Raw genomic sequence first — 14372 nt, 5'->3', positions numbered from 1 at the left:
CGTCACTTAAATCACACCCAAGTTACCCAGTTGTGACTTGAGTGACAGAGCTCTCTCTCGATCGAGTTCTGTAAGCTCAGAAATAAACCACAAAGGTCTCCCCTGGGGCATGTAGATCTCACCAAAATTTCCCATCTCATACTTAAGTCACATAGCTTACAACAAATTCATATAGCTTTTATCTTAATCACAACTGTCACCGGAGTCATCAAGGTTTTACATATAGTTCCCATCTGAGTCTTTTAGGTTTCACCACAGTAATAGTACACTACACAGGGAAATATTCGCTCCGTTTTATTTTCGCCCTCATCGGTGGGCAAAATTAAAACTGGGCAAAACTGCTTTCTCTTATCTCTCTTTCAACAGACTTGTGACTAGGCGAGTTTAGATTGTGGCGAAATTGTCTGCACTTGTAGAATGGTGAAAATAACGCTGTATTCCTTTATTTTGCCTCATTCATTTAGTTTTCATGTAACATACCACTCGCTTTCTCTAGAATCTCCTAGCTTTTATGTGAGTTACCTAACTTGCACCCTCAAGTCTAAATGTATAATAAACAATTTCAATATTACATACCCTTGTCAAACATTGAAGAGGGATGTTTTTTAATCTGCTTTTTAGTTCAGAGTTACAGTAAAACATGGATAGAGCAGACATGCTTAGAATGAATTCACGCTTACACTGAGGTGATTTTCATTCCCTGTAGATTTAAAACAATGTAATCGTGTTGGATATAACTAATTAGGTTTATAACAAATCTAAATTGTCTATCCCCAGCATTTCGCTATCCGCGCGTTTTACTGTACGGGGGATTACCGTCTACCAGTGTTATCATATCCAGTGTAAATATTCAGGGGAAATCTCCAGGTACATAACTTTATGGTTGTACATCAAGTTTCCTTTATGGTTTTACATCAATGTGTATTTATCTCTGTGAAACTCAAACAAGAGGCCCATGCACCACATTGCTCACCTGAGTCACCTTGGCCCATATTTAAAGATTGTCCCTATATGTTCGCATGTAAAAAAAAAATTGATCTCCACCCTACCCCTGGGGCCATGATTTTAACAAACTTGAATATACACATGTCAGGCAGGAAGCTTTCATGTAAATTTGTACTTTCCTGGCCCAATGGTTCTTGAAAAGAAGTTTTTCGCTATATATTTGGATGTAAAATTTTGATCCCCTATTGTCGCCCCATCCTACACCCAGGGGTCATGATTTTAACAAACTTGATTCTGCATTATGTCGGAAACCTTTCATGTAAATTTGTACTTTATCTCGGTGAAACTCAAAAAAGAATCCCAACATTCATAAACATTTCCCATGATTAAAAGTGTGAAATTTTAAATGAAATCACTGCAGCCAATTAAGATCACATATCATAGGGCTTACATATGATATATTCTGTTGTACAAAATTTCAAACACAAGATGTTTATCAAATTTGCATTCATTTTAATAAAAAAAAGTCTATCAATTACCATATTCATACATCTGTGATAAAAACAAAAATCTAAAAGCATTTAACAGTCAACTTACAACTACACAGACTCATATTGCACAATTGATAAAAATCGAACAGTTAGCACAATTTAACTATTTACACTAGTAAACATAAATAACATATATAATGTCATCTTTAACAGAGAAATAAAATATCACAGAAATCTTCAAAATTAAAGTATTATGCACAGTTAAACATCCAAGGCATAGTCATGTGAAAAAAGAAGGATCCAACGACAGACCTCCAAAATGCTGCAGACTGGGGTAGGGGTCATTTCCTGAACAGATTTTATCAACAGTATTTCTGTTGTTGAGGTATTTAGCAATAACTCTGGAGAACTGACTCTCTTGATTATCATTTTAATGAATTTGCATATAGACATAATATTTTAGCAATTTTTCTACTATTGTCGTATCTTAATTTACATTTAAATAATGAATTAGTTCATAATTGCACAAAAGAATAAATTCTATTATCCTGCAATATATTTTGCTATCAACTGATTTCAATATGTATTTGTGATTCATTGTTCTAAATCTACAGATTCATTTGAAAGATTCGTTAAGTACAATGTATAAGTCCATTAGTCAGGACCTTAAATAATTAATCAAAATAAATATGGTGTCCGTAATCAGGGTCTAAAAAGTAGTATCTAGGGGACGTTGTATACATCTATAATTCAAGTTAACATGAAAGGCCCTGAGAAACAGAAGGTAAACATACTGATCTTTGACAATCTTAACAATTTAGATTAATGCACAGTACAAACACATGCCACTGATCATTATTGTGTGTCATAAATCCTGCCAATCGGAGTCATCCAAGGACTGGATTCTCTAAGAAATGGAATTTTTTGATTTTGGTCTTGATGAGAACCCGGGATTTTATCGACTTCCACAGGAGAAATGTTTAGGATGCTTGATTCAGGGAACTTCCCGGCTGATCCGGGAGATATCTCATGTATACTAATGTAAAAACCTCACCCCAATCATAACACAACAGTTAAACATATCACAGAAACCACATTTACAGTTATTGCACTTGAGTGAGACAGTCCATTTAGCCTTGGTTGACCTTCAGCTCTTTGAACACCTTGCTCACGCCCTCTGTCTTAACCGCCTCCTCTGTTGTCTTAATCTGATCCTCAAATGACTGTGTCTCTGCTGACAGCAAACCAAACAGCTTGTCCAGTTTTGTCAGATCTGGTTGGGATCGATGGAACACAAACTGCATGACATCAATTCCATCCTCTTGAAACTCTGAGACCATCTGACCTTTAGAATGCTGGTTGTACAAAAACGACACAAACACCAGTTTAGCTGGGTACACCTCCTCACAGTACTTCTTGTACAACTCCTTGAATCTGATAATACAATATTGAGGAACATGAAAGTATGGTCATCTATTGAAGCTGTGTACCTGATCCGGGGGGGGGGGGGGGGGGGGGGGGGGGGTGACCAAGGTAATATAAGTATTACTGTCTATATACGGTAATACATGTAAATATCATCACTTACAATACATGGTTACTTTGACCCACATTTTGCCAGTAGCTATTAAATTTTTCATAGATATTTTTCTTTGGAACAGACTTTATGTATTTTCAAAAATGAAATTCATTTCTTATAGACATGTATTTACATTCTACTTTCATTTCTGTCAGAATTCAAGTCATTAAAATAGACATACATGTACTACAATGTATATATTTATCAAGATTCATACATACATTGTTAACAACTGCAGCACATTATGAGGAAATGGCTATCATTTTAATTTGTAGAGATATCAAAGATAAAAACATAGGAAATGTAAAAATCATAGAACGTATTTCCTAATTCATGTTGTTGATATCAACATATCTATCCATTCATATCACAGTGAGCATACTATCAATTTTTGAAAGTACATCAAGGTATGAACTGCGACACTTCACACCTGCATCCTTCATGAAACACGTTTGTCATGAGAAGGATGTCAATGTGAAGCACTGCAGTTTTGCGTATTTTCAAAACATGAAATTAACATTTTACTTTCATTTCTGTCTGAATTCCAAGCGGTTAAAGTAGACACACTATATTTATCAAGATTTATATGTCAAGTGGAATTGTTCACAACTGCACTGCATTCATGAGGATATGGTTATCATTGCAATTTTAAACATATCAAAGACAAAAATGTAAAAAAAAAAAAAAAAAAAAAAAAAAAAAAAAAAAAAAAAAAAAAAATTTTAATTTAGAAGTTTAAATAAAAATTGAGCTAGATAGGTGGTTTTAATGCCACTTGCTCTGACAGTAATAAATGATTCATTTAATCACCTGAAGTTTTGGAAGTTTGTATTCTCTTCTTCATCAGTGACCATGAAGAGTGTCTTCATGACTTCTTTTCTCTCGTAGTATGGATACAAGCTGGCAGCATTTGCTGTACACCCATTAGCTGGAGTAGTCAAAGCTAGCTCCAGTACCTGTAGTGTAAAATAATGTTAAGAATCTCTTACACATACAATAATGATTATAGAGAATCAATTTTACAAGGCTAACACATCTGACCTGATATTTGAATTAAATTTCTGTATAAAACATTATTATTTCTAGCATTTTATTTTTGCTACTTCATAGTGTTACATGTGTAACAACAGTGTACTATTCTACTAGGACTCATCTTTATCTAATGTAGAAATGAAAATTGGGAATTTGAAATGGAATATGTGATGAAAAAATATTGCTTAAGGTAATTCCATACTCACATTATCATCTAATAAAAATATAGAAAGTGTATTTATTTCCATTTATTAGAGTTTAAACTAATATATTATCAAATAAAATATAGAGGTCATCACACTTTTTAAGATGTGAGACATACCTAAACAGAATCATATATCACCATCAGAAAATGCATTTTCCATTACATTTATATAGCATCATCAAAATTTCATAAAAACTGGTTATAACAATATGATAGTATTCATAACAATTTCATGAAATTATTTCTTTACAAAAATATACAAAATGTCTGTGAAAAATAAAGAAAATCTATTGCATAATGAACTTAATAAAGAAATCAATGAAAACAGAGTTAATGCCCTTGGATTCAATATTTTGAAACACTGATTATTCATAAATTTTAGAAATTCATTTCAAAATTAAGGATTATCTCCCTCTTGCATAGCTCTTATCCTTAGACGAATTTTTTTCCACTTTTTGGCTCTCTGTTTTTCCATAAAATAGCTCTTACAAGTTTATTGTTATTTCGGAATTTCAAAAATTTGGGTTGAGCATCAATGAAGAGACATTATTTGTTGAAATGTGCATCTGGTGCATCAAAATTGGTACCGTATAAGTTTTACATATATAACTTAGACATTTGAAATATTCTATGTTTAACAAGACCTTTTTACAATAACTAACAGAAAAGACTCCAACAAAATTTATGCTCTTGTTAGAAATAACCTGAAGGAAATTCATAGTATCATAAAGCCTATAAGCTTTAGTGTAGTGAGCTACCTTACAACAACTCACCTCTTCTACATTGGTAGGGACTTTTTCTGGCTCCTTGTATGTGTTGTTAAAGAAGGAGAGTTTGGCGGAGGTTATAGCGGTCAGAATTCCCGCGATGATGGTGCTAGTCTTTACCGCCACGGACATGGATGAGGAAGCATCGCCCATCACTAGGACTGGGGACTCCAGAGGAAGTCTGGAAACAAATCGACATAACTCGATCAGATAAAAGGAACTCTAATGTTATTACACATTACATGTAAAGCAAGTTTTTATAACCAATAACAATCAGTTTTATGTAAAGTATACAAAAATGTAAAATGTACATTACTACATTTTCCTTGCTGCAAGAGATTCTACACCCTGTAAAGTTATTGATGGCTTACTTGATCTGTTTCAGACGATCTTCAGCTATCTTCAGAAGGTCACCATAAAACTTGGCCTTTCGTTCTCCGTCAGAACTCTGGTCGAACAGCTGCTTAAAGACTAGCAGCCTCTCCAAGAGTTTCCCGATTGGCAAGGTCACAGGGTCACCGTTCTCCAGCCGCCTTTGTATTACATCATCAACCTCCAAGCATGTCAGTTCCTCATACCACCTGAAGTGCAATGTAATCATATCATTAGGAGTTAAATAAACACTTATGTTGGAAAAATATTTCTAAAATTTAGTATTTTGTGTTGGTTATACAATAATTTGCATGTAGTAATTTAACTACAATTACATACAAATTGCATCTTATTTAGAAAATTTAGAGCAACATTCTGCTAAAACTAGATGCTGCATCTTTGTTGTGATTGCATGACAAATAATGACAAAACACTGTATAATTCTGTTCCCAGGGACTTACCAGAGGATTGTGTCTAGTTTATCTTCCCGCTCTGCAATGAGGCCCTTGGAAGCATTGGTCAGTTTGTCCTTGTGTGCCTTCACAGACAGGTATGGAATGGACAAATCCACCAACATTTCGTTGACATTATCAGCGGTTAATGTCATCATGCGGCCCACGGTGGTGTCAGGAGGCGGGCCTTGTCCATAGCAGTAAGGCAAAAACCACTCCAAGGATGGGAAGTCCTAATGAGAAGAAAACAAAGCAATGAAAAGGTCAGCAGAATTGTTGATACAATTAGTTTTACACTTAACTTTAATTAACAAAACGTGTTACATGGAGATAAAAAAGTTGCCTTGCCTTCTGGGGGTGAAAGTGGCAGATATCTGCTAGTTTCTTCCATGGGTCTTTAGGAAAATGGATGGCATAAAACTCCAGCTCCTTTGCGGTGAAACGTTGCACCCATCTTCGGATGTGCTTGCAAACAGCACCACTAGCAGAGCCATACTGTAAGAGAAGACACATACACATTATACTTACATAATCCAACTTGTATATTTATCTCTAGATAACACCTTTCTTATAGTAGATTAAAATTTGTAGGTTAACCATGATCATCCTTAGTGTGACAATGTTTTGCCAAATTATTAAACTGCTGCCCTGTATTTTACGTTCTAAATCAGGAGGATCGAATTTAACTTTAAATGGATCTAGGAGATTCACATGAATTGGAAGTGTGAATAAAACCTCATCATAATGGTACTTACAGCTGATTTCATCTTGTTCAAGTTATCTATGTCAGACTTGAGTTTCCCTATGGTTTTGGCTTTGACTTTGTTTTTGGACACCTGCAGCATTTTCATCTTCTTTTCCAGCACCCTTGCCTGACGCCCAGCATCTAGAAGCTGTAGTGCTTTCAGAACCTCGTTCAGACCAAAGTTGTCTCGGTTTTCCAGGAAGGATTCTGCCAATTGGAAATCTTTCCTCGCCCAGGCTGCCGCCAGTGCTCGAATGCGAGCATCTGAAAATAAAATTTAATTCTATATTGATTACCTTCTTAAAACCTTTACAAGTAAAGATATTTGGTTTCTCAGATGGGAGATTTTAAAATATTTCTTTTATCGTTGGTTTAATGCAATATTTAGGTCAATCTAACAGTGCTAACAGTGTATAGTGTATAATTGTTTGGGAATTCAACAAATAAATATAAACATTTCGTTTCTTTTTCACCTATGCATATTATACACATATATTAAGATCAATTTATTCGCTATACCATGTAAAAACGTTTATGAATTGATGAACTACAACGTTAAACTTCTGATGACACAGATCTACACTTACTTTGTGCAATTTCCACCCCATTTTCCTGCAACACTGCCATCGTCGCTGCGTATCTCTCTCGATTTTCATTTTGTCCGTTGTGATGCTGCTCAACAGTAACATTCCCCGTGAAATAACCTTGGGGGTTTGTCTCCAAACTCACTTCTACTGGTCCCTCCTTCTCCGTGACGGGTTTCGGGGTCCGATTTCCTCTCCCCTGGGATCGTCCTCCACCCCTGCGATGGCCTCCACGGCCACGACCACGACCACGCCCCCTCCCTCGCGGCATTTTTTCTTCGTTTTTTTTTTTTTTTAAAGTATTAATCTATCTTGGAACACAACGGTGGCCTAGATTACTTCGCTAGGTGTCCTTCGTTCAGCGTCGTGTTTCCTTCTTCATGAGCGTCTAATGTTCGTGCAACTTTTATTTACATAAGTATGTCACAACATGTTAGCAACATTCGTAAACTTCCGGTGAGGTCGAACAACTGTATCTTTGCGCGATAAAATAATTATGCATGCAAATGATTGATTTATTGTATTGAGGTCGAGTCCAGTTTAAATATCATATTTTCAAATTTAAACAAAATACACTTATTAATTTTAAATACACTAAAACAATCTGAAAACTCTTTTTTATTAAGATTAATAGAGATATCCCTCCGCGATTTTCGTTTCATAGACGTTACATCATGGTGTTGCACCACGATTTCAGCAAGGCATTGATAGAAATATATAGATATTGCGTTTCTACCAAAATAACTCATGAATACAACCCCACCTGATTACACACTCGAGATTCATTAATCGGTGGCTGTTGGGGCTAGGGTGTTTTTTTGGGGAGGGGGGGATATACCGCGGTTTTTTTCTTTTCTTTTTTAACTAGGCTAAACAAAACAAAACGTATATTTGACCTAAATCGCTCACATGATTTTTTCGCCTTGATTTTTCAAATCAAATTTACCAATTATTGATTATTAAAAGGGAGCTGGGAGCTCCGGGGTTTTGGGGCTTTTTGGGTTATCTTCATGGGTTGTTCTAGCTATAGTTGGGTATAATAAGCTATAATGCTTTCCAAATCTTGTTTTCTCTAAAAGACAAAGTCTCATTTGTGTTCAACGCTTTAAGTCATCATTTAAAATACTGATACAATGAAAAATATTTAATAGATCCACCCATGCATTAAAACTTGATCATACCATCAAACCAATAGTTACTTATGGGTCAGAAATATGGGGTTTACTGTCAGCATCAATGCAAGGCAAAGATAATGCCTATATATATGAATTTGCATTTAAAGATTGGGAGATCGAAAATCTTCGTTTGAAATTTTTAAAATTTATCACTGGATCAGGGAAGAAAAGCACAGTGCCAATATGGCAGTTTTGTGAGAGATGGGTATAGACATCCAATATTTTATTATAGCAACTTTTTCTTACTGGCATATACTTGAGACCATGCCTAAGAACTCTGTATTATACAATGCATATATATAAAGATATTTTGATTGATTGTATATTGTTTAACGTCCTTCTCGAGAATATCTCACTCATATGGAGACGTCACCATTACCGGAGTAGGGCTGCAAAATTTAGGCCTATGTCTGGTGCTTACGGCCTTTGAGCAGGGGGGATCTTTATCGTGCCACACCTACTGTGACACGTATGGAGCGCCAAATTAACATAAACTCAAATAATTGAAGATATCTTCAATTATTTGAAGATATCATCAATTCATTTGATGCGCGCAACAATTGAATTAAAGATCTCTTCAAATAATTAATGATATATTCAATTCTGAATTATTGCGCGCATTAATTGAATTGATGAGAGCATTAATTCTTCAGCTGATTTGATGCGCGCTTTAATTGAATTAATGATCTCTTCAAATGAATTAATGATATCAACAATTGAATTGATGCGCGCTACAATTCAATTGAAGAGATCAATAATTGATATAATGCGCGCATTAAATCAATTGACGAGAGCAATAATTGAATTGATGCGCGCATTAATTCATTTGATGAGAGCAATAATTGATTTAATGCACGCATTAATTCAATTATTGCTCTCTTCAATTGAATTAATGATATCTTTAATTCATTTGAAGAGAGCAATAATTCTTTTAGAGAGAGCAACTATATAATTAAAGATATCTTCAATTCAACATATCCACAATTGAATTAATGATATCTTTAATTGAATTGTTGCTCTCTTTAAAAGAATTGATTCCTTATACAAAGGCATTGTAAATGATTTGAAGATATCTTCAATTGAATTAAAGAGGTCATCAAATTATTTATACCGAGCTCTAAATTAATTATTGCGAGCAATATTTCTACTAAATTAATGCTCTCATCAAATGAATTGAAGAGAGCAATAATTGAATTAATGCGCGCATCAAATCTATCATTGCTCTCATTAATTGAATTAATGCGCGCATCAATTGAATTGAAGAGAGCAATAATTGAATTAATGCGCGCATTAAATCAATTATTGCTCTCATTAATTCATTTGATGAGAGCAATAATTGATTTAATGCGCGCATTAATTCAATTAAAGAGAGCAATAATTGAATTGATGATATCTTCAAACAATTGAAGATATCTTCAATTATTTGAGTTTATGTTAATTTGGCGCTCCATAGACACGGGATCTCTGTTTTTGCGGTCTCATCCGAAGGACCGCCCCATTTAGTCCCTCTTACGACAAGCACCTATTCTAAACCGGATCCCCACGGGACTATTTAAAGAAAGCATGATCTTGTACTGTTGTAATATAAATAGTTGGTTTTCGAGAGAGGATTTTCTACAATACTGGTTTATGAAAGGAGAAGAGGATTGTATGTCGGGTAAACTTACAAAATAGTTCTACATAAAAAGCAGTTTTGAAGATCAAAAATATTTATCAGTCTTGAACAAAGAAAAATTATATGTAAATTTAGAATAAGCTAACATAATCGTAGAATTGAAAGTGGCAGATATAAAAAAAATAATACAAACACGAAAGGACAGTAAACACCCCTTGAAAGGAATGAAAGAATTTGTAGAACGTGCGACATGAATTGCGTGAAAGATGAATTTCATTCACTGATTGAATTCCCTTATAGGAATTTTTGAGGATATTACTAAAAATTACAAAAATTTCTATAGTTTAACTTATAAAGAAAAATGTCTATGGATTATGTCTCGTGAGAATAATATGTTGCTTATCAAGCTCTAGGCAAATTTTTAATCAATATTTTTAAAACAAGAAATAGATCCAAACAAATGTAAAAGAGTAATAATGTTAATACTCTTCAAGCTATGTATTTGATGGAATATTTTCATAGAAGTAGCACTTAAACATCGTGCTTTCCTCTGTTTGTTCAGGTGTGCCAAATGTAGTTGTGATATGGCACTGTGTGTGCGTGTGTCTTGTGCTATTTTTCTTCTTTCCTTTTATGTCATGTATTCATATTTAGGTAATAATTTTATCACTAATTAGGTGTCTTATGCTATATTTTTCCCCTTTTCCTTTTATATCGTATTCATGTTTAGATACTAATTTTAGATGTTAATTTTATGTTTGTGTATATGTTTTAATGCAGGACCATAATGGAAAATAGCTATATGCTAATTTGTGTTATCCTGGATAAATAAAGGCTATTATTAAGGTCTTCCGTCTCCTGAGGAAGACCTTACTATTATTGTTCGCGTTCTTCTTCTTCATTATTAAGGTCTTCCGTCTCTAGCTGCAGAACTGTAGCTCTCTGAAAAAATATTTTGACATAACAGAAAGCTACAGAGCCACCCCTTATAAAAACCTTCGATTTACGGCGCACAAAAAGCTGCGCACGGTTGAGGCCTTATATCGTTGTATTCTTGAGTTGCTGTCTCATAAATTTAATATCAAAAAATTCTTAACATATTTCCCTACTATACTTGTGTCTAAACATACCTTCAAATATTCATTAAAGCCCCATACGACCTGAAACAGTCCCAGCTTCAAATGATTTCGTTTGTTGACGTAGCCATGTTAGGTAGCCAGTCAATTCGAATCCTGGTTAATTTCCATACTAGCACAATAAGGTCTAGATGTGAACTAATATCCCCACAAACATTTTAGCTAAATATTTTAAATAATATATCATCCCAGTGCCCTTAAATAATAATTATTCAAATATCTAAACTCACGGCAATGCGGCTTTCATTAGTCTGGTCCGGTCTCCATCCGTGCCACACGAGTGTTAAGGACTTTAGTAGCATTTTCATGAATCAAGAGCTTATTTTACCTTTAGAAAAACTTCATTTTTTTTAATTTCTATAAATTATTCGTATTTATAATAAATGAAGAGTGAATACATAATATATAAAGAATTTTATGAATATATACCAACAACAACAGGGTACGAATTGACCGGCTACCTAACATGGCTACGTCAACAAACGAAATCATTTGAAGCTAGGACTGTTTCAGGTCGTATGGGGCTTTGATGAATATTTGAAGGTATGTTTAGACACAAGTATAGTAGGGAAATGTGTTATGAATTTTTTGATATTATTTATGAGACAGCAACTCAAGAATACAACGATATAAGGCCTCAACCGTGCGCAGCTTTTTGTGCGCCGTAAATCGAAGGTTTTTATAAGGGGTGGCTCTGTAGCTCTCTGTTATGTCAAAATATTTTTTCAGAGAGCTACAGTTCTGCAGCTATTCCGTCTCCTGCGGAAGACCTTACTATTATTGTTCGCGTTCTTCTTCTTCATTATTATTATTATTTTCCTTGGTAGTACACGCGTTTTTCTCAGCCATTTCTCGATCGATTTTCACGAAATTTTCAGGAAGGATGTCTTTTGGTGACGAGACTTTGCTTGCAAAATTTCGTGCTTGACGTCACTTCCGGTCAGGAGTTATCTCTCTTTTAGTGACTTTTTGAAGGGCATTGTTGTCCACACATCTCCTCCGTTAGTTTTGAAGCTAGAGTCTTGAAATTTCTACACAAGATAGAGTAAACATTTTAGAAGATTTGTGGGGGATTCGATTTTACCGGAGGCGATTTGCCTAAAAGCTCGCCTGGACCTGAAAAAATGGATGCCAAAATTTTTCGCCGATTTCGGCGATTTTTGACCTTTGATCTCCAACATCTTTTTTCTTGCAAATATTTTGTTAAGACATGTAGAACAAAAGTTGTGCACATTTACGAGATCTTTTCGAAAATATCAAGATTTAGGGGCTAGACCCTTAAATTAGGGATCTAGAAGGGCTCAAAGTCTAGATCAAATATCTCAAAAATCGTTAATATTTTGGTATAAGTCAAAGAACAAAAAATGTTCATCTCAACAATCCAAATCTATTCATATAAAAATTTAGGTCATATGTTACGTAATAAGGGATTTTAAGGGCCAAAACCATAAAATTTTTACCCCTTGTATCTCGAAAACGACAAATATTTTGAAAAGCAATAAAGAACAAAAGTTGTTCAGAATGATGATCTGAACAATATGCATATTTCGTTTTTACCCTATGTGGCCCCGTTAGGGAGCTACAGTTTGGCCCCTAAAAATTACTTCTAGAAATAACTCGAGAACGGTAAAGAATTTCTAAATACTTGTTGAACAAAAAATGTTTGAAATGTCATGACCTTTCTTACGATATCAAGCAAAAGGGGCTGACCCTTTAAATTAGGGGTCCAGAAGGGTCCAAAGGTTTATGAGAATATCTCAGAAACTATTAATATTTTGTAATAAGTCATTGAAGTGGAAATGTTCATCTAAACGAGCTTGTTCTCATCAAATCAAAAAGTAGGTCATATGTTACGTAATAAGGGATTTTAAGGGCCAAAATCATAAATAATTGACGCCTCATATCTTGAAAACGACAAATATTTTGAAAAGCATTATTGAACAAAAGTTGTTCAGAATGATAATCTAAACAATATGTACATTTCGTTTTTTCCCTATGTGGCCCCGTTAGGGAGCTACAGTTTGGCCCCTAAATATTTCTTGTTGAGATAACTCGAGAACGGTAAAGAATTTCTAAATACTTGTTGAGCAAAAAATGTTTAAAATGACAAGGCCTTTCTTACGATATCAAGCAAAACGGGCTGGCCCTTTAAATTAGGGGTTCAGAAGGGTCCAAATGTTTTTGAGAATATCTCAGAAACTATTAATATTTTATAATAAGTTGTAGAAGCGGAAATGTTCATCTCAACGAGCTTGATCTTATCAAATCAAAAAGTAGGTCATATGTTACGTAATTAGAGATTTGAAGGGCCAAAATCGTAAATATTTGACGCCTCATATCTTTAAAACGACATATTTTTTGAAAAGCATTATTGAACAAAAGTTGTTCAATGTGTCATAACCTATCGATCAATATCAAAAAATGGGTCTGTGGGCCTCATGGCTCGCCTGTAGAGTCGATTTTTGTCGATATCAGTCGATTTCAAAAACTTGTAACTGGTAAATATTTTGTAAGGACATATTGAACAAAAGTTGTTCAGTTTATCGAGATCTATCGATTGATATCAAGAAATAGGCCTATGGTCCTAATGGCTCGCCTGTAGAGTCGATTTTTTCTCGATATCGGTCGATCTCAATAACTTTTTACAGGTAAATATTTTGTAAAGACATATAGAACTAAAGTTGTTGAGTCTATAGAGGGCTAACAAATGACATCAAGAAATAGGCCCGCGGGCCTTATGGCTCGCCTGGAGAGTCGAATTTCAAACGAATTTCACCGCAACTTTGCTTCAGAAGCTTATGATATGAAAAATTGATTATATCTAAAGTGTCGGAAACTAAATTGGGACTCATTTGTCTTTTTTTTTTTTTTTTAACTCCGAGTGCATCAACAAATCGGACGGAAGACCTACTCGTTGCTCGCAACGAGATCGTGTCTAGTTATCATTATTATTATTATTAATACTCAAGTACTTGTAAGTGTAAATGTTACAGGTTCTTTTTATTTATTTTTGTACGTTTATCAACTGCATGTCACATAAGCATTTATTGTATAACAGATAATCCCCGACTACTATAATCACAGGGTTTTGACACAATCTAAGCAAACTGATATATATATATATATATATATATATATATATATATATATATATATATAAGCAGGAAAATATACAGTTCCAAAATATATAATAATTATTAATTTGTATTCACCTGAGGATGGATGTTAAAATCCAGAAAGCGGTAGTGATTTAAATATATTTTGGAACTGTATA

General features: G+C 34.3%; 1 protein-coding gene across 1 annotated transcript; it reads right to left on the bottom strand.

The window, feature by feature from the left end:
• Positions 1-1437: 1437 nt before the first annotated feature.
• LOC125675775 (uncharacterized) lies at positions 1438-8335 on the bottom strand. The gene is made up of 8 exons (XM_048913575.2): positions 7176-8335; positions 6599-6852; positions 6192-6338; positions 5853-6076; positions 5391-5600; positions 5026-5200; positions 3826-3971; positions 1438-2870 (listed from the first exon to the last, which is right to left on the bottom strand). Exons 1-8 carry the CDS (start codon positions 7441-7443, stop codon positions 2567-2569), a joined length of 1728 nt encoding a protein of 575 aa, XP_048769532.1. The 5' UTR covers positions 7444-8335; the 3' UTR covers positions 1438-2566.
• Positions 8336-14372: the final 6037 nt, after the last annotated feature.

The sequence above is a fragment of the Ostrea edulis genome, chromosome 3, assembly GCF_947568905.1.
Source record: "Ostrea edulis chromosome 3, xbOstEdul1.1, whole genome shotgun sequence".
Lineage (NCBI taxonomy): Eukaryota > Metazoa > Mollusca > Bivalvia > Ostreida > Ostreidae > Ostrea > Ostrea edulis.
This window is presented reverse-complemented; position numbering and strand designations above follow the sequence as displayed.